Source organism: Protopterus annectens, chromosome 4.part1, assembly GCF_019279795.1.
Source record: "Protopterus annectens isolate FY-2018-M chromosome 4.part1, PAN1.0, whole genome shotgun sequence".
Taxonomy (NCBI): Eukaryota; Metazoa; Chordata; order Ceratodontiformes; family Protopteridae; genus Protopterus; species Protopterus annectens.
In genome coordinates, this window is record NC_056734.1 from 102,016,054 (window position 1) to 102,037,485 (window position 21,432).

At 38.2% G+C, this 21,432-nt stretch overlaps 1 protein-coding gene across 1 annotated transcript in view; it reads left to right on the forward strand.

Moving 5' to 3' along the window:
• The first annotated feature begins 948 nt into the window (after positions 1-948).
• Positions 949-21,432, forward strand: part of MAP6D1 (MAP6 domain containing 1) — a 486,720-nt gene continuing 466,236 nt past the window's right edge. The window contains exon 1 of the mRNA XM_044070007.1: positions 949-2,231. Within this exon, the coding sequence (XP_043925942.1) occupies positions 1,672-2,231 (560 nt within the window). The 5' untranslated portion in view covers positions 949-1,671. The remainder of the gene's footprint in view (positions 2,232-21,432) is intronic.

The following is a 21,432-nucleotide window of genomic DNA, read 5'->3' on the forward strand; positions in this document are numbered from 1 at the left end:
TATGAGGTTAGGTACTCTTTACCTTGTTGTGGTTTACCTCGTAGGCATGCTGTTTGTTTTTATTTAGTGTACTGAAAAAATGGATTAGTATCACTTCACTGAAAGACCATTTCACTGACACCAAATCACCTAAAGTTCATTTCACCTAAAAATCATTTCAATGACAAGTAGTACTCTAAGGCAAGTCAAAGTTATATGTATTATTCCCCACTGTAGTGCGATCCTGGTGTCAGTATATATAGTTAGGGGGGGTGGGGGGCACATCCCCCCACATTGAGGAGTGTGGGGGCCATAGCCCCCCACCTAGTTGGGTTTTACCAAATAATGTAAAACAAAACCAGACAATATACAACCAAATTAAGTGGAGGGCTATGCATCCCACACCCCCCGAAGTGGGGAGCTGTGCCCCTCACACAACCCCAACTATATATATATATATATATATATATATATATATATATATATATATATATACTAACACCAGGATCGCACTACAGTGGGGAAAAGGGCATATACCTTTGACTTACCTTAGAGTACTACTTGTCAGTGAAATGAGTTTTAGGTGAAATAGACTTTCAGTGAAATGAACTTTAGGTGAGTTGGTCTCAGTGAAATGGGTGTCAGTGAAGTGATACAAATCCGAAAAAACAATACTGTCAGTTTTATGAAAAATAACTGGAGTGTTATCACAGAAAACAAATTTAGACACGGTTTGACACCACATCACGGTTAACTAAATTGCATTTAAGTGTGTATTATTGTCAGGCTTTTTTCACTTCTGGGAGTAATGCTTACTTCAGCCAAGGCAAATGTCCCCCCCCCCCAAACAGAAAAAAGGGGATTACATAACCTGCCTAAGTATACGTTTTAACTAGAAAACTCCTAGCTTGTGGGTGAAGTGGCACACCGTTCCTTTCTTTTTAACATTCTACAGCACATCTGCCTGTAATAGCTCACTAAAGTACTTAACAGGTTTGTGCATGTCAGCTGTCTACACAGTTCAGTTTTAATTTGACGCATTACTCATGAGGACTGGCTGATGGGCTCATTTTTAAAGAAGTGGCAGAAAGGAACAAACCAACTGTTTTATTTTGGGACAAACATTATGCGTTGCAAACGCAAAACTGCTATTACAAAATAAGGTTTATACCATTTGCAATTCGAACTGGTGGATTTCTGCAATCCATCCCAGTTCGGGCTCCTTAACTGCTGGGCTAGAAGGACTCCATAAAAGCTCTAATATAAAAATGCCAGTTTATCGCAGTGCAGAAGTATTGGCATGCAGTTAACCAATTTTTCAAACTGGAATCTACGCCTCAAGGAACGACGCTGTCCGTTTTTTGCTGAACTGTAGGAACCATTCTTGCATTCGCACGTCTGTAATGAAGTTCTCTTCTCCGAGTTGTGATGGATCAGCTATGCCAACATATTCTCCTTGGACAGTTTAAACTATCTGTGTGCAATTAGCAGCTGTTCGCCCTTTTTCCTACTGCTTATATCTAATTTCTCCGCATCACAACATCCCATCGCTCTCATCATCCAATTTCTTACTCCCCCTCCCATCCTATCCCACCTCAGTCATCCCAGCATTTCTTTCCAGCTTCATCCTTCCCCCGCTATCTTGGCGAGCGCTGTCCAGGGGTTTCAGTGCTGAAGACGCCATCCTTCGCCATGGCGTGGCCGTGCATTAGCAGAGTCTGCTGCCTGGCTCGGTTTTGGAACCAGTTCGACAAGTCGGACCTGTCTGTGCCACTAACTGTTCCTAACTATTCAGAAATCGACGGGCCCGAAGAAACGCATGGAGAATCGCCGAGATCTACTGGACACCGACTGCCGAGTTTAGCAGAGCACGGGGGTTCCAGGAACGGTCAAACGGGCATCTCCCCAGAGAATATTGGTAGTGGTACCCAACATAAAGGAGGAAATGAGACCAGCAAACGTCGATCCCGGCCCCGACCGCCACCACAGACTCTAGTCTCTTCCTTTCCTAATGAAACCCAGTACCAGCAGGACTTTCAGGCATGGCCTCTGCCCAAGAAGGAGACCTTCCAATTGAGTGGCTGTGACAGAAGGAAAGAGGGTGCAGTGTCGTCCCCTTCTCCACCGGGTGGTATCAGCCAGACACCTCTCCTCCAGCTACCCCCAGAGACAGGACTGGGAGTATGGAAGGGCCCTAGCACCAGCAGAGATCGTGTCCCTATAGACACGATGAAAACCACGACATCCTACAGGTTGGTGTTTATTGTCCTTACATTCCAATGGGAGGGAGTATGTATGTTGGCTTCTTCACACGTGACTGATTACAGGTCTGTGTAATCACAGGTAGAAAAGGGACAAAATCATGTACTGATATTACACGTGTTTGTAATTTTCCTTGTTTGTGCTGCAACCCGTTTTGTATAAGTGTGCGTGGCACATTCATCTAAATATTCTACACATTACTTTTTTACGGTGGCAGTAATCAGTGTGCTCTGTATACATACATTGCCACAAATCGCCATGACTTATCAGAAGCACAAATACGAGTAGAACTTGTATAATATGGTAATTAACCCCAGTTTTTTGGAAGGCAATGCAGTTTTCTACAGAATGAAAACAATAGTTTAAAGTAGTGTTTGCAATAACATTTGAACAGTACTGAGTGAAGATAATTTGTTTCTTTAATAACAGGACAAATTGGGGCCTGCAATAGTCTGAACACAGACAACTCACTGTACTGGGGGTTTAACACTAATATAAGAACTTTTTAATTGAAAATGAATCAAAATAATTTAGGCCTTATAAAGAGAAAATAAGGAAATGTTCTCAAATGTGTCATTTTCTGATGCTGAAGTATATATATGCTAGTTTAAGAATTAGATATGAATCAGGCAATGTTTAAATACAAAATCTCTATCCTAGTTGTAATGCTGCTCTGCTAGTCCTCCAACTTTTATCTGTGGTTGTGTGTATCACATTTACACATGAATACACACAAGCATACAACCTTTCTGCACAAGGCAACATATGTAAGAATTTGGTGAGGACAGAAATGGTAATGAAAGTTTGTCTAAAAAGAGGAGTTCGGAGCACAGTGAAAAGTTAATTCTTTGAAGGCAGCTTAGCTTTGCAGCCCTGAAGTAAAATTGCATTTTGTGCCATATGTTAACAAAATGACACGGGGGATCGCAAAAGGATATCACATGCATACACCAGCAGTTTGTGCCTTCTGGTTGGGCATTTGGCATGCTTGGATATCATTATGTCTGAAATGATTGTATGTAAGAGTGTAATGGGAATATATGCAACATCTAAGAAATTATACCATGCACTAGGGAGAGCTTTGTCACTATTATAAAACAAAGTTAATTTATGAGAAAATGCAGAGCACTTTTGAAAATATTAGAAATAAATTGCTTGTGTGTATTCATGAGTAAATGGGATGCACACAACCACAGATAAGTGTTAGAGGACTAGCAGAGTAACATTACAACTAGGGCAGAGATTTTGTATTTAAACATTGCCTGATTCATATCTAATTTGTTAAAACGACATTACATGAGAAGACTGCTTACTTGTCCTTTTTGTTCCAATAGGGGGAGCCACTGCCTCTTCTTACCCCACCATCTGACTTTTTCTTAATGTTTATCAATATGTGTATAAATAAATACTTGTTCTTTATGCAAAATCATAAGTATGTGTTTGTCGAATGTGACTGGGGTCATAGACATATTACCCAAAGAAATGTATATGTTCAGCTACTGCACATATGCGAATAGGAAACACTAGCATAGTACAGCAAATCTTTGGGAAAAAAATATATTTTACAGAAAGTTACAAATATTTTTTCATGTCAGTTCAATATAGTTTGTCAATTCAATATACTTTATATATTCTAAAATGAAAGATATCCATTGTGCACATCCCCACCACCAACATACACACACACACACACACACACACACACACACACACACACACACAAACACACACACTCTCTCTTTCTATTTCTCTCTCTGTGTCTCTCTGTCTCTCTCTCTGTCTTCATCAAAGAGGTGAACATATATTGGGAGGTCAGGAAGCTGAAGAAAAAATATTCTATATATAACGTAAAAACGGTTGATGGCATGAATGGCAAGATTCATGCCAAACATTTAAGGAAATTGTTCGGTTTTTGAAGCTGTACATTGCAGATTAAACTGTAGCTAATTAAAACCTATCATATACTGACATTTACAAACTCTTTTTCAATCAGATATTATTTTCTCTTTTTACATGGTGAACAAAATTTGTGATGTTTTGCTGTCAGATTTTAAACGTAATTATCCTGCCATGAAATCTGGATACCTCACTTACTCATCTCCACAATATGAATAACTTTTCATGGACGTGGCAGTAATAGTTTATGCAGACTTAATAACATTTTTGTGTAGTAAATGACCTAAACAAAATGCCTTCCTAATTAAGAGATAATGTTCAGTTAGTGACAGCATACAGGAAAACACTCTGCTGATATGAATAGTAAAACACAGAGGTATTTAATTAAGTACTGTTTTCATTTAATCAGCCACTGAAGCTGATAATTCAAAGTGCATTCTGACTGAGTAATCAGTGAGGTTTTCTGGCATACACGCTGTAGTGTTTCAGTGCAGACTCAAGGGTATAGTTATGCATGGAAACATGGGTAGATTGCTTATAAAGACCATGGGTGGGTGCTACAACATTAGAATATAAATGCTCCTGTGCAGTCTTATTGTTATAAAATATTTTTAAATACAAAAAAAGAATGAAAATAAATGGGAGCTGAATGATGAGTAATGTGACCTAGTTTTAGAAAGATGATGCAGGACTTTTATCCAAGCTCTCGGTTGTACTTATCCAGTGAGCATGCTGGAGAGTTTGCAAAAAAAATACAAATTCAAACGTTGAATTAGGGCCAAAATAGATTATTTGTTCAATGGAATAAAAGCATTCAGCTTCTCTAGTTCATACCTATCTTTGTCAGTTAAACCTTGGGTGTAAAAAGGGCAAACCATTACATTCCAAATCATGTATTTACAGAATTAGACTGCTGACTGCTTGCATGGAATAAAGTATTGCATTTAGCATACCCAGTGCTGTAGCAGTTACTGTTGCTGCTTCACAGTACTTGGTTCTGTAGTTTGGGTTTCTGGTGATGTGCTTTCTCTGCAGACTCTCTACATTCTCCTTGTGTCTGCATGGATTTTCTCTGGATACTCTCTTTTCCTTCTAGATCTCAAAAATGTAGCTTACATAAATTGGAGATTCTCCAAATTAGCCATAGCTGAGTGGCCCATGTTGTGTGTGTTTGTGTGTGTGTGTGTGTGTGTGTGTGTGTGTGTGTGTGTGTGTGTGTGTGTGTGTGTGTGTATGCCGGCATGCTCACGTGTGCTTGTGTGTGTTCTGCAGTGGGCACATCCACTAAAGAAGAATAAGTTCTCTGTCTTCCAGGATAGGTTTTGGCTCACCAGTTACCCTGCACTGAATTAAGTGGATGCTTAGGGAATGCAGAGATGAATCCATATATTGCAAGTTATATTTGTGCACATGCAAAAAAAGTCAAAGATAGACAAACCTTCATGATCTACAAAAGGCAAAGTGGAAATGAATTAATTAAGAGGCACTGAAGCATATCTGGGTACTAAATAACACCTTGGTTATGTTATAGGAGGATACATCTGAAAAACGGTTAAGTGCATTGCAGTGTGGAAATTTCTTTTAGAGATATTTAATTTCCCATCACTGGAGCTGAAAGGCAGAAGAAAAATATCCAGGAAAGAACTGCGGAATAAAAAGTGTGTTTGGTATTGATTTTAGATCCATATGGAGAAATAGAAGGTCACAAATCTACTCTCATGGCATCCATGATATGCAAGAAGTGCTCTGTATGCAACAACCGCACTGTCATTAGACCAGACCATTATTTCACAAGTGCTACACCACAGATAGCCACCCCTACCTTGGAGTTCAAGTGTGTTATGCAATTAAGTGGTGTCAATGAGTGTGGTGATATCATATAACTAAAACATCATAGGTAGGGTTCCCAATTCTACTATATTATCATTAGTCAAGGTTGTTGAAAAAGCAGTCTTTACATTAGAGGCAGAATCCCTTCCCTTCAATTCTATTTCTGATTGTCATTAGGCAGTGTAATTAATATCACTTCTTTAGTTCAGTGAAGTGCTCTTAATCCTTTCTACTGTTCTGTTATTATTTAGCAGGATTACTGATCTCTTAGGATTACTGTACTGTATGAACTCCTATACATTTCTCTGTGTTGTGTCATCAGGCAGGGCTGTTGAAGTCATGTGACTAGCACATCAAACTAGTGCCTTCCATTCCATCGTGCTTGTTTGTTATTCAGAGTCACTCATATTATGTGACTAGTGCAGCATCAGCAAGTTCTCCCACAAATGCTACTCTGTTCTGCAATACGGAGGGTAACTGATATCATGTGACTGCATCATTATCATCATCAACACCACCCACCCATGTCAATTGTTCTGCTTACTGGCATCACCTGATTAGTGCACTATAAGCATAACCCCCACATAACATCATTATGTTGTTGTCCTAAGAAGGATAACTGACATCACCAAATAGTGTAGAGGAGACAGTTCCTCCATTCTGCTGTGTTGTGTCACTAGTTACAGTCACTGACATGACATGACTAGTCTACTAGTTTAACCAGGGTCCATTCATTATGGTGTGCTGTGTCATCAGTTAGGGTCACTTATGTCATTTGATATCTAAGCTGTGATCTGCACCCCACTGACCTTGATTACATCATTAAGCAATGTCTGACACTAATTTGATTAGTGCATTACATAAAGACTCTGCACTATACTGCTGAACATTGCCATTAAGCAGGGTTACTGATATTACCTTCTCAATACATCACAGTCTGTGCCTATGTTATTCCACTGTGTTTAGTACTTAGGCAGAGTCAATGGCACACTGTAAGGAGGAATAGAATTATTCTGTTGATGAGGAAGTAGGACAACACAATGAAGGTATAACTGTTGCAGAAATGAGGGAGAAAAATAGTATGATAGTAAGACAAGATCCACATTCTTCAGTAGTTAACATGTTTATTTCAGAACACACCCTGCTTCTCAGACTGTGACTGCTTTTACTTCTCCCATATATGCTTGACTTTGATGCCACATTAACGACAGAGGTCTTTATAGTTCCTGCTCACAACTATGCTTCTTCCATTGGTTACTGGTTTACTGTTTAACTGGTTTCTCCCAATCACATTGTATGTGCAACCATAATAAAGATAAATGGATATTCTAAGTTTAAGGCTGCAGAAACATACCTCTTCCATTGTCCATAGCTTTACATGATTTTGCATGTGGCAATTTGTAGATATGATAATGGTGATTTTTTTGTTTCTGCTAAATATACATGTACTCTTCCAAGGAGTGACCTATAAAGGCTGCTCTTCATCAGTAACAGAGTAGTGCTACCATCATTATTTAATCAGGATAAATGGATTTTATTGATGCAGTTTGTTTACAGCAGAAATAGTTAACTCTTTGCTATTAGTAAACTCATATTAGTTGCATATTGTGGCATTAATAATTAAAGATCAGCAAGCTTTTAGATAAAGAAGTTTTGCACTTGCACTCCTAAGGTTGAAGAGTCGTAGACTTAGTATACTAAAAGAAAATATTAGGAATATGGATTACTGTTCAGGATGTCATATCCTGGCAGCAGCTAACTTAGCAAAACTTAGCAAAAAATAAAGTGCTCTTTCCAGAAGGAAAAAACAAAAAAATCAAGGGTTTAAGCAGATCTTTATTCAACGATGGATAGACATTCTAGTACGATTCCAAACTGACAACTTAGCAGCTTAAATAGTAGCATTCCAGGTGGAGGTACCAAGTCTACTTAGGTGCAGATGGTTAGGTTAGTGGAAAAATGAAGCCAGCATTTCTACAGATCTTTCTTTGGTGAGGTGTGAGTAGCCATTAAACAATCCTGAGACTTTTTGCCCTCTTCCTTATATTTAAAATGAGCAGGTTCTACAGTGAGTATGGGGGAAGAACTTTATATAACATCTTGAACCACTATTCCAGAGCATCCAGTTGTATCACACAGTTTAAACAACTTTTAGAATGTTTTGAAAATTTTATTTATTTATTTATTCATTTGCATTTGTTTACCGGGAAGGTCCAGCTGGGCCAGAAGTGCCCATTTTCAGTGGAGTCCTGGGGAGAAAAGCTCTACATATAAGACATTTCACATACAATACAGAATTTCATTAATAAAGACATTTAGTACATATTACATAAGTAATCATACTCAAATCAAAAGATATTATACAAGCAATACAGAGTATATACATGAGAACATTCCATACGAGTAGTTTTCAGCTAGCAAAATTTATATAGGACACTTCATGCAGTGGGTGCAAAGTAGATATAGGAATTAATTGGAGACTAGGTACGTAAACTTTTCACATGTTTAGGATGTGTAATAGCTGAGAGATAGGCTATATGAGTCCTGTTGCAGGAATCAAAGTCAGTGGATATTGTTGCAGATGTAAGTGGTGGTATGATATTAAGGTAGGCTGCAAGAGTACCTGAATGTCTCGCCTGGTTCAGTAGTAGGTCTATAACGGTTAGTAGGAGAAGGAAGTAGACAGGAGGGATCAATGGTAAGACAATGAGGGTTAGTAGAAGAGGGAAGTGGACAGGATGGAGAGGCAGAGTAATTAAAAAGACAGGTGGATGTGAAAGGAGGATGCCAGAGTAGTAGAATGGGGGTGAGAATAGTTGTGATGGTTGAAGTTAGGTTATATGAGATGTGGTGTTAGCACATGTGCAGAGCCAAGATGAGGAGAGGTGTTATTTCAAAGATGTCTTGAAGACGGTTACTGAGCGGGTGGATCTAAGTGTTGGGGGGAGGGAGTTCCAAAGTTTTGCGATGGTAAAGGAGTAAAGCATCTGCCCAGCTGAAAGTTTTGGTTTTTCTACATTTACAAGTAGTTGGTTGTTGGATCAGAGTGATCTGCTAGGATGGTATAAAGTTAAGTATAGAAGATAGAGCAGGGCACATGGATGGATTATGAATGAGCCTGTGAGCTGTAGTTAGTTGGATAAAGGTGAGGTAGTTGGGGAGTTCAAGCCATTTTAGGTTGCATAATGATAAACAGTGGTGGGATGAATAGGAGTTATTAGTTACAAACTTAGCAATTTTGTTGTAGCATGAGTCTAGTTTGAATTTTAGAGAGGACTGAATGTTGGTGAGGAGGGGGGCATCATATAAAAGAATGGGTAATAGAAAAGAAGAGGTAAGGAAAAGTTGTGCTGATGCACTGAGTAGATGTTTGTGTCGTTAGAGAGTGCCAAGCTTTTGATGTGTCTTTTTGACATTGGATGGGATGTGCAGATTGAATGTGAGGTTTTCATTTATGATGACACCTAGGAGTTTTGTGCTAGGTACAATGGTGGTACCATTTAGGGATTGACTGGTGAAGTTCTCTTTTTGTATGTGTGTGGACTTTTTGGGGGCAAAGATTACTAGTTTGGTTTTGTTGGGGTTCAGGTCAAGATGATTTTTTGACATCCAAATTTCAGTGGAGGTCAGGGCCCTTTGGGTGAGTTGGTGTAGTACTGAGTTGTTTGCAGTGCAGATGATAGTGGAGTCATCTGCGTACTGGATGACTGAGCCTTGAGAGAGTGTGGTGTGGACGTTATTGATAAATATGCTAAATGGAAGTGGGCCTAAAATGAAGCCTTGAGGAACACCAGTGGTGGTGTTTAGGAAAGGGGAGTAAGAGTTCTGTCATTTAATTGATTGTTGCCTGTTATTGAGGTAATTAGTGAACCAGTTTAGAGTCTGAGGTGAGGTACCTATGTTAGAGAGTTTTGTTAGAAGAATACAATGGAATATAGTATTGAAAGCTTTAGAAAGATCTAGAAATAATGAGGATATGATTTTACCAGCATCACAGGCTCAGTTGACAGTGTGTATGAAGGATATGAGGGCAATGGTGGTACTACATCCTGCCCTAAATCCATGTTGGGTGGGGGAAATGATGTGGTTGTGAGTCAGATGGTGAAGAAGTTGAGAATGAATGCATTTTTTCAGAATCTTAGAGATGGGTGATAGTATAGCAATGGGGCGGAAGTTTGTGGTGTCTATGTTGGTACCCCCCTTATATAGAGGGAGGATATAAGCTTTTTTCCAGATGATGGGCATATAGGATGCTTGGATAGATCTGTTGAGAAGTATGCTGATAGGGTAAGCCATTAAGTTGGCTGAAATTTGCAGGTATTTGGTGAGTATACTGTTAGGGGCATTTGTGCATGATTTGAGTTTTAGAAGCAACTGTTTAATAGTCAATGTGTGTATAGGTTACAGAATAAAGTTGAGAAGAGGGAGTGTACTGGTGTTAGCTGTGGAGAGGTCTGTAATGGACAAGTTAGTCTTGGGAAAGGTAGCTGTTAGATTGGCTATAGTATCTATGAAATAGAAGTTGAAGGTTGCAGCAGTTTCAATGGGTGTTTTATTTGGGTCTTGGCAAGGATTATTACTAGAACCTGGGTTTAATAAAGAGTTGAGAGAGCTCTAGAATTTCTTTGGGTTTTGCTTGTGTTGCTTTTGTAATGTAAGGTAGTATTCTTTTTTGTTTTGTAGTACTTGGTGCTTAATTTGGTTTCAGAGCTGTTTGTATTGAGTGAGGTCAAATGGGTTTTTTTTTTTTTGCCAGATTTTCCATGATTTGTCCCTGCGTTTCATAAGATCCTTAGTGGATCTTGTTAGCCAACTGGCATGGTTGGTCTTTACTCTCTCATTTGTCTAAGGGGAGCAAGGTTGTTTAGTATGCTGAGAAAGATTGAGTTGAAGAACCCAACTGCCTCATCAAGAGGAAGTGATTTTAGTGCATCCCAGTTGATGCTAAGCAACCTTTGGTTAAGGTTAGATGGACATAACTGGGATTCATCTCTGGTAGCCCTGTACTGATGTTTATTAATTGTTGTGATAAAGGCCAGTAAGTGGTCACTTATACTATTGGAGAGTGTACCAGCAGATGTGATCTTACTTGGGTCAGACACTTAAATCCAGTCTAGGATTTAGCCATTAGCATTAATTTTATTAGGCCTGGTTATGGTGTTAACTAACTGGGTGAACTTATATAGATTGATATTGCAGTTAGAGTGGTGTGGAGATATGTCTAGCCAGTTGATTTTCATGTCTCCCAGTATGATAGCCTCATTTATTATGTTAGTAGATGCCCAGGCAAGTATTTAAAAAGAATTGGGATGTTATTGCCTGGGGGAATATAAATGACTATCACACAGAGGTTTTTGCAATTATTAATTTTAAGGAAAGAAACTAGAAGTTTGGCTGTGGAGAACTGTGAGATGGGTTTTGTATATGGGACAATAGTGAAGGACATGGGGTATATTAGAGAGATGCCTCCACCTTTTTTTCAGGGTCTGTCGGCCCTAAGACAGGCAACATCTGGCGGAAGGAATTCTGTGTCCTTAATGTAGGGTTTTAGCCATGCTTCAGTTGTGGCAATAATATCAGGTTTGTTGTGGGATATCCATGCATGGAAGTCAGGTATTTTATTTCTGATGCTTTGTATGTTAATTGTAGTGAAGGTTATTGATTTATGGGAGTTGGGGGTTGCAGAGGAGAGGAGATGAAACCCGGATCGGGATGTATGTCCCTGCATAGTGATAGGTTTGTTACAGGATATGGGAGAGTAGTGTATTTTAGTTTCCATTTTACTTTGATTGGATAATTTAAAGAGAAAATATTATTGTTGTGGTGATGGTGGGGGAGGATTTTTACTCTGGTACATAATAATATGCTTGTGTTGTAAAGGCTGGCTGAAATTTGTGAGAAGGAAGTGGTATGTTCAGACTGTATGGGGAGAGAGGATAATGGGCAGTGGGAGGAAGAGGTAGAAGATTGATGTAGAGAGGTTAGATGTAGTAGGATATTGAAAGAGAGTGATAAGGTAAGTAGAGTAGTGATAGTAGAGATTGACATTGTAGCATGAGATGTTGGTGACTAAAGGAATGAGAATTCATGTGCAAAAGTGAGATGTGGTGGTGGAGAAGAGGTTGTATTGATGGGGTAAAGATGAGGTGAGTTAAGATGGGTATGTGTGGGTTTGGCTGGAGGTGTGGCTAATGATGTAATGTGAGGTGAAGTGAAGAGGTGCGGCTAGTGGTGTAATAAGAGGGGAATTGGAGGGAGATAATTGGGTGGTGGGGTAGGGGGGAGTTATAAATATAAATGTAATTGATGTGGGGTGGATGGGAATGGGGGTAGGACAGGTGAGCAGAGTGAGCCCGAGTGCAGCGAGGGTGAATGGAGCAGGTTGAAAGCAACTGCGGAGTTGCTATCTGGAAAGAAAACTATCAGTAAGGTAGGAAATCTGGAGGGGGAGCAGATGGTCTAAGTATTTAAAGATGGCACCGTAGCTCAGGGGAGGAATAAGTAAACTCTCAAGAGGAAGAGGGAGGGCATAGACAGGATTGACAGAGCTGGGAAGCTTACAATAAGATTATGTTAGGAGACCGAGAGAAGGGGGGCTAAGAGTCAGGGCTTGGAGAAACTGTGAGAAAACAGGTTTGACAAGGCTAGGAAACTTACACTAGAATTATGTTAGGAGAACAAGTAAAGGGGGGGGGAGCTATGAACCAGGACTTGGAGAAAGCTGTGAGAAGAGAAAAACTATCAACCAGCTAGCCCAGGTCAGTACCTAAATGCATCTGTTTATCTATGTGAACTTAAAAGCAGATTTAGTAGAGCATCAGGGAAGTCGAATATAAAATAAATTCAAAGCTTTGGGAAACCGTGTATAATTGTTACAATAAATGGGAGAATGAAATATAAGAATATAAAATAAATGTAATATATAAGATAAATAAAATATAAGAATATAAAATAAATGCAATGCTTTGGAAAAATGTATATATTTGTTACAATAAATGTGAGGAAAAGGGGGTCCAGTAGTGTGCACAGCAGAAGAATCAGTAGGAGTATCAACGAGATAAAATTATAATACACCTACACTGCTCACAGTTTGTTGATAAAAGTAGAACCTGCAGTTTCTTTTACTGGTTTGTACAGGGTTCTGCTCTCTGTGTTCTTGTATCCAGGCAGTTGCTTCAGGTTTTATTTTTTGTTTTGTTTTTGTTGAACCTTGGAATGTGTTTAAGGGAACTGCTCACAGTTTGTTGATAAAAGTAGGACTTGCAGTAGCTTTTATTGGTTTGTACGGGGTTCCACTCTCCGTGTTCTTGTATGCAGGCAGTTGCTTCAGGGGTTTTTTTTGTTTTATTTTTGTTGGACCTTTGAGTGTGTTTAAGGGAAAGTTGTGCACAGTACTGAGGGACGCCCGTGGGACAGAGAGAAACAGAGTGTGGTCAGCCAGAGGTTTTTTAGTAACATAAAACAGATGGCTCAGTTTATTCAATATTATATATGGAACAAGAGTTAAATCAAGCATATAATAACCCATAGAACCACTGTGTAAAAATGCAGTGGAAATATTGCATATAAAATCCATAAACAGGCAGTTACACAGACATGGGAAGTGTTGTAAAAACAGTCAATGAACTAGAATTGTCACCAATGTCCATAACAATATGGGATAGGTGGTTTTAAACATTTAGTGCATGATTAAATGTCCTTAACCTTGCAGCAAAGTTAATAGAAGGCTTTATGGTGGAGCTTTCTCAGGACCAAGATACTTTTGATTGAACAGCTGTAGTTCATTCCTGGTGTCTTGTGGGCAATGAGTTTAATATTTTCTCATGTACAGTATTTTTGTTGCCTTCCAAAGGACCTATCACTAAGATGTCCAGAATATGGAACTTGAAGCCATTATTTTTTAAAAAGTCTATGCAGTGTATTGTCACTGAATTTGTTAAGTCTTGTAAGCCTTATGTCATGCAATTTTTCTTTTAAATTTATTGATTGTCTTCCCCCTGTAAAAGTCACTGCAGGTATTGCACTGGGCTGTGTATAACACAGTCTCTGTATTGCAATCAACTCTTAAGGTGCTCCACATTATTTTTCTTAGCACAGGACATTCAGAGAGGTTCAATTTGCTGAGGTATTCGGAGAAACTACAGTTAGGAGGCCCACAACCATAGGTAACCTTGTTGGTGATATTAGGTTTGCCATTGCTTTATAGCCAGTCATTCATACTTTTGGATTTTTCAAAAACAAAGGTGGGGCCAGGCCCCAGGAGTTTTTCCACTTCCTTGTTATCTGTTATGATGCCCCAATTGTCAAAGATCACTTTCCTGATTTCTTTACAGTCTTTAGTGAAAGTCAAGACCATACTTTGTTTTCTCTTCTCCTCACTGGTATCTCTGTAGAGGCAGTTGTACTGTCTAGTGAACCTTACTAGAGGGTCTGTTAGGGCTGGATCAGTTTTCTTTTTGGGCTTTAATAATATCTAAGATTATTTTTAATATGGTGTCAGTGTATCCCTTAGCAAGGAAGTCTCTTTCTATGTTTGAGAGGTTGATGTTGAAATTATTGGTTTCTTTCAACACTCTGGCCAAGCTCATCCCCTGGGACTTTGATAACATTCCTCTTTGTGATCTGCAGATGCATGCTGTGGTTATGTAAAAGCATGTTGACCTTGCAGATTTTGTGCAGAGGTTATTGCTAAGGGTTCCCAGCTGAGGTCCTTAGAAATAGTTAAATCAATGAAGATGACTGAGGTTTTACTGTGGCAGGTAATAAATCGGAGGAATCCGGTGGTGTTGTTAATATAGTTATAAAATTCTTCCAGAGCCTTTTCAGCCCCCTCCCAGAAGATGAAAATGTCATCAATAAAAATGCAAATAATTTATTGATTCCTGGTAGACACTATTGTAAATGAAATCCTTCTCCCACTTTCCAAGTGCCACATTAGCTAGGCTGGGGGCCATGGCTGCTTCCATAGCTATTCCGAGGATCTATCTGTAGTAGCTGTGATTAAAGTAGACATAGTTGTTCCTTAGGACTAGATATAGTCATTCTCCTAGTATTTCTGTTTCATCAGGCATGGCCAATCAGTCCTTGAGGTAGGCTTCTAAGACTGCTTGCACACAATAGTCATGTGAAAAAACTGTATATAGTGCTTCCACATTGATGGTAACCAAAATACTGTTGTTACTGACAGGGCATTGTGTATTTTATGCAGAAAATTCAGTGTATCAAGTATAAGTGACCTGTTTCTCTCAACTAGAGCTTGAGCTTGCACATCTAGAAAGATGGACATGGTTTCAGTGATTGCTGGATTATATGGGGGGTCCAGCAAGGTGTTGTGGAGCTTCAGTATCCAAAAGAAATTTGGGATTTTAGGATGTGGAATGGTCTAGTGGGACTACTTTTAGGAATGGGGACATGGAGTACTGTGCTGGTATGATGTGAGTCTTATCCCCTAGCAAAAATTACTGCTGTAGCATTGTTTCACATAGTAACTTTCATTAGCTACTATGAATCTGTGCAATATCTATTTATCTCTCTCTCTCTCTCTCTCTCTCTCTCTATATATACATATATATATATATTTATATATATATATATATGTATATACATATATATATATATTTATATATGTGCGTGTATTTATCTGTTTATCTGGATATATAGATAAATAGATAGATATAGGTATACACACACACACACACACACACACACACACACACACACACACACACACACACACACACACACACACACACACACACACACACACACACACACACAAACACACACAAGTTAAGGAATTTACCATTACAAAATTTCCAATTATATTTTTATTTTTTATTTGTTTTTACCGAGTTAATATTTGTTGATCTTGTTAGCCCATCTAGACCAGTGGTGGTATTCATACTGGCTAGGAGAACTTTGGCATGACATCAGTGAACTTACCCTACTCTTCCAATCACATGGAGCAGGAGGAGGAGAAGGAAGCCATAGTTGAAACTGTGGCCCTAGATGACCATTACCTCATCCCATTTCATATCCTGTACCTTTGAACTTCTTATTTTTTTCTTTTTATTCTTCTATCCATTTAGTATCTTTGTTATGTTCCACAGGCTCTTCATAGATATTTCTCCAAAATGTATCTATTTCTTCTTTTTTGGTTGGTTTTTCAATTCCTTTTGCCTTGTTTCCCAGTTCTCTGTAGAACCTTTTGCAGTCATCAATAAATTGCTTATTTTATACTTTTCCTTTATATTTATCTGTGTATCTTCTAAGTTTTTCTGCCTGTACTGAGATTTTTAGTTTGTTATTTGCAATAGTGCAAGATAGATCCTGATCTGTTATAATACTGCGCATTGCTTTTATCATGTCTATCTTTCTAAGTATTTTTATTCATCTGTTCCCTCTTCTATACTCTTCTAACAGTGACACGTATTGTCTTAACTGCTTTATAGTTTTCTCTATTCGATATTTCCATGATGGTATTCGATTTCTCCCCTTCCTTTCCTTTATTACCCTGTGTTGTTGTGGTAGAACTTTATCTGTTATTAATTTAGCTGCACAGAAATATATCCTGTTTACTTCTGTTATATCACATGGATCTCTATGGACAGTCCTAAATACTGTGTTCATTTGTTTTATCAAACTTCTGACTTTTGGAGTTTTGTTGACCTTCTGCAGTATATTTCTTTCATTGATCTTAACATGTCTAGTTATCTCTATTAAATCAAGCAACTCGTCTCTTAGCTCATTTTCTTCTAAACTAAGGGCACATTCTTTGTTCTCCATTTCCTGTAGGCATTCTGTAGAGAGTTCTATAGCATCTTCCTGTGGCATATTCTCTTCAGTTTCATCTTGCATCATCTGTTGCTCTGCCATATGGGAAATCACTGGCCTATCACTCCTCAGCATTGACTGCATCAGAGTTGCCACAGTTTCCTGTTCCTTCCGTTGCTATCCAGCTTCACATGAATGTTTATCCTGGTTTCCTGTGGAAGGCTCCAAAATATTATCATATGGCAACTGCCCAGTTGCTTCCCATTCCACTGGTTTCTCCTTAATCTGGTTGTGAATTGCCCTGTCCTACTGTGGTGCTTTATAAATGAGGTGACTCTATCTATTCCTTTTGAATTACACTGATTAGCTGGTATTTATGGTAAAGAATAAGAGTTGGCTTGGACTTGTACTGCAAGATTTAATAGAAATATTGCATAAATTAGATATTGGACTAACTTTGAGGACAGATAAACATCAGTGATATGATGCCACTGTAAAACTGCAAAATAGGCTATATTTACTTAATGGTGAAATAATTGGAAGTTTTAATTGTGAAATCTGAGGGAAGGGATATTGCTGAAGCACAATGGAAAATTATACTGCACAACAGATAAATTATAATGGCTGGATATAGGCTTTATACCTTATCAAATTAACTATACTTGATTCAATCTCTTATTTTAAGAAAATGTATTTATATAAGAGGTGTATTTATGCTTCTGACACATTTAGAAATTTTCTTAGAATTTTTTTCCAATTATTTGAGGTTCAAAATTAAACTCTATATGAAGAGGAATTTTATATATAAAAGAAACAGATGGCCAGATTCCCAAAGATTTGTTCTCAGTATAAGTCTGCCCTGATTCCAGATGTTCTGCTCTCAGTGCGAGTGACTTACTTCATTGTAAAACCTATCTATAAACAGACTTATTATGGGGACCAGATTCCAAAACACCTGCTCTTAGCCTACTCTCAGTGTAAGTGGTCACTTACACTGAGAGCAAGACTTTTGGACTTGGGGCCAGAAGGTGGCTTAGATTTGATTAATCCAAATGTTTATTTTGCATCATCACAATTTTAAAGCATTTGCTGCCCAATACAGACCACAAAGTTGCTTATTTTTATGATTAATGCATATGAATTCTAGTACTGTGTTATATAAGAAGAAACAATCTTAGATAATGATGGAGATTTTCTTGAATATGGCAGAAAATTATGAATGGCTGGAATTTATCATTGAAGGATACAGTTCAAAGCTTGAAATATGTTATATTCAGATCAAGGGCATCTTTTTACATATATCTGGAATGAGTTTTCAAATCAGACAAACAGGCTACTGCAGATAAAAGAAATAGAATTAAGCATTTTTGGGAAAGTCATGTCATGACTTTTTTATCCAGTCTCATGTTAAATAAATTACCCATTCAATGGTCTTTAAAATGGAAACAAACACAATGAAGTGTGATTACGTTCATTTGAAGAAACTATGTCTCATCTCTTTTTAGATTGTCCTAAGACTCAAATTCAGTATACTCAATTATGGAAATGTCCAACAGTGTCACATGGAACTCTGACTGTAGACTGTGAATATTCATGGACTAATAATCTCGAGAAAAAAATGCTTGTTGATTTCTCTGGAAAGCAAGATGTGGTGAATTACTATATAACAAAGCATGGGATTTGGTGGACATAACATTTTGGTTATGGATGAATAGGAGGATACAGTAAAAATGTGATGTACATTTTTTCACAGTATAATAAAAGAAAATAAAAAGGAAAGAAATGGAAAAGTTCACAACAAACAACTAGGAAAAAATTCCGTGATGCAAAGAAAATGGACACTGCTTTACTAGGCAACGTAAGATTTCAGGGAATGATAACATTACTCATTCACAAAGCATTCAGTCTACAGAAAATGACATCATTTTTCCAACAGAGAAGGCAGAAAAAAAGAGGCAAGAGTAGGCTAAAAGGAAGAAATCTAAATTGAACTTGGAAGGGTTAAAGAACCTGTAAGAAAAAAAGAGAAATATTTAATTGACAACATGGCTACCACTGTGGAAATACAAAGACAGCTGGATGAGAATTGTATGCTCGCAAACAAAATAAGCATTGAGAACAGTGAAATTATTAAGACTAATGTTGATTGAGATCATTCTTTTGTAACAATTGAAAAAGCAAATATTACTGAATTAGAAATAGGAAGTTCTTCAGATCTGGCCAGAAATTATATACAAGTAATTGAAGATTCAGTTATAAAAGGAACTGATACTTAATTTTCAGAGAGGATAATGAACAGTGAATAGTGTTATGCTTGCCAGAAGCAAAACTACAGGATGTGAGTAGGACTTTAAAATACTTTAATGCAAGGAAGTATCAAACCATTTTTATTCATGCGGGTTCAAATGATCTCATCTCCAAGGACTCATAGACTGTTAGTTGGGAACTTACAGGTGTCTTAGATAACATAGCTTGTACAGTTGTTAGGACATATTTTTCACAAATCACATACAGAAAGAAGAGTCAGGCCAGCATGGATAAAAAAAATGAAGGGGTAACACTTATATATAGAAAATGGGCTGTTTTAAAAAGTTTAACTGTGTACAACATCCATGTCTAATTTTGAGCATACATGAATTTAAACAGTATTGAGTCCACTTATGAAAACAAAGGAAGATAATTTTTCGATCAGATGTATTGCAAGATTTTTCTAGAATGAGATATAACACAGGATTTTTGCCAGCTCAGAAATGATTTATATGTGCTTGTTGTTAATGTTAAAATAATTAATATTTTTATTGAAAACATTTATATAAGATTGTTATTGTAATTATTTGTGAAACATGGTTAAAGAACAATAACCAATTCTGTCAGGGTTTAAATGTTTTACTGTGACAGATGTAACAAAAATATAGTGGAGGTATTATGATAGGGATTAAAGATTGTTATGAGACCTGCGATTATTACATGTTTTATGATAACACTAATACTGCAGATTGTGTCTGTGACAATAAAGGCAACCATGGAACAGATTACAATTGTTGGAAAATATAAATCACCGAAGCCAAGTGCCAGTGACCAAGAGGAATTCATTCTTTTCTTACAAGAAATACAGGAAGGAACAAAATAATAGTTGCTGGGGACTTAAATTTACCAGAAACAATCTGGAATAATATTTATTCTGCAATATTAGTAAAGAAGTTATTTACAATACCTGTTCAGAAACAGCACTTGTTGTAGCTTGTAAACATACCTATCAGAGAATGAAACATACTGCATATTGTTCATAGGTTCATAGGTTGGTACTAGACTATTGGCCTTAGGGCCTATACAAGCCTAGCCATAACAATTCCCTGGCTATTTCTTCCCACAATATTTACTTCCCTGGACCTCTGTCTAGCAGGGTGACTGACGTGATCCCCGGGGTGAATTTCCTATCTCCCATCCAATCGTCAAGGTTCCTTTTGAAGAAGGCCAAAGAGGCAATTATTACCGGAATTTGAAATCTTTCGGTATTGAGGTGGGCCCTTTTGGTGGTGAGAGGCGGGTGAAGTTGGCACTGAATCAATCTGCCAGGATATTGGCAATATCCTTGGGATCAGTATATTTAATGCCATTTGGTTGTAGCTCAGAGCAGATCTGAGCATTGCCAATTAGATTCTTGACATAGCTATAGAATGCCTTGTGGATGTCTTTGGAATCTTTGGCAATTTTATTTTTGTAACTAGCTTTGGAGGATTTTATGAGGGATCTTAGCTTCTTACTGAGGCTGGTAAGGGAGTTTTTTGCATCCTGGGATTTTTCTCTTTTCTGCAACAGTTTCTTCCTTTTGTTGTAAAGTTTGTTTATGGCAGGGGACCACCAGATTGGCTTCCTTTTTTTGGACGAGACCACCTTTGTTCTATTTGGGATGGCACAATTCATGAACGAGTGGATGTGCTTGTACAGTGCCTTAGTGTAGGATTCAGCAGTCAAATTTTCAGTTCTTCTCTGCATGGGTTTCATGAAGTTTGTCACCTCTGACTTAAGTAGCATGAAGTTGGCTTTGGAGAAGTTTTTTATGGAGGTTTCCTTACTGGGGGGGGGGGGGTGTGGATGTCAAAAGTGATTAGCTTATGGTCAGACCTGACCAACGAGGGGGTAACCATAGGTGTGGAGCATTGATTTCCCATGTTGGTAATGACCATGTCTAGGATATTGGAGCCCCTGGTGGGACTATGGATTAGTTGATCCAGGGCATTGGAATTTATGAATTCTAAGAACCGTTGGGCAAAGGTGTTGGTACACGAGTAGATTTCCCAGTTAATGGCAGGGTAGTTGAAATCACCCAGTATTAGGGTGTTTGGTTGTATCTTAATATTTTTCAGTAAGTTTAGAATGGTGTAGTGAGAATCTTGGGGCATGGTATGGGATCTGTAGCAAGCTACAATTTGGATTGCAGTCTTACCTATGTTAGCTGCACCTGGAGAATTTCAGACACATTGTGTTGGGCAACTAGCCTGGTGGTGTGAATATCCTTGGTGAATATGGACACTCCTCCACCTTTTGTATTTCGGTCCTGGTCTGGTGGCCGAAAATTGTAGTAAGAGTTGTAGCCTGGTATTGCAGGGGTGCTCTCTTGAGCCTTGAACCAGGTCTCAGTTACTGCACAGATATTGATGTTCTCCATTTTTAGGAGTGCCTCGAGAGAGT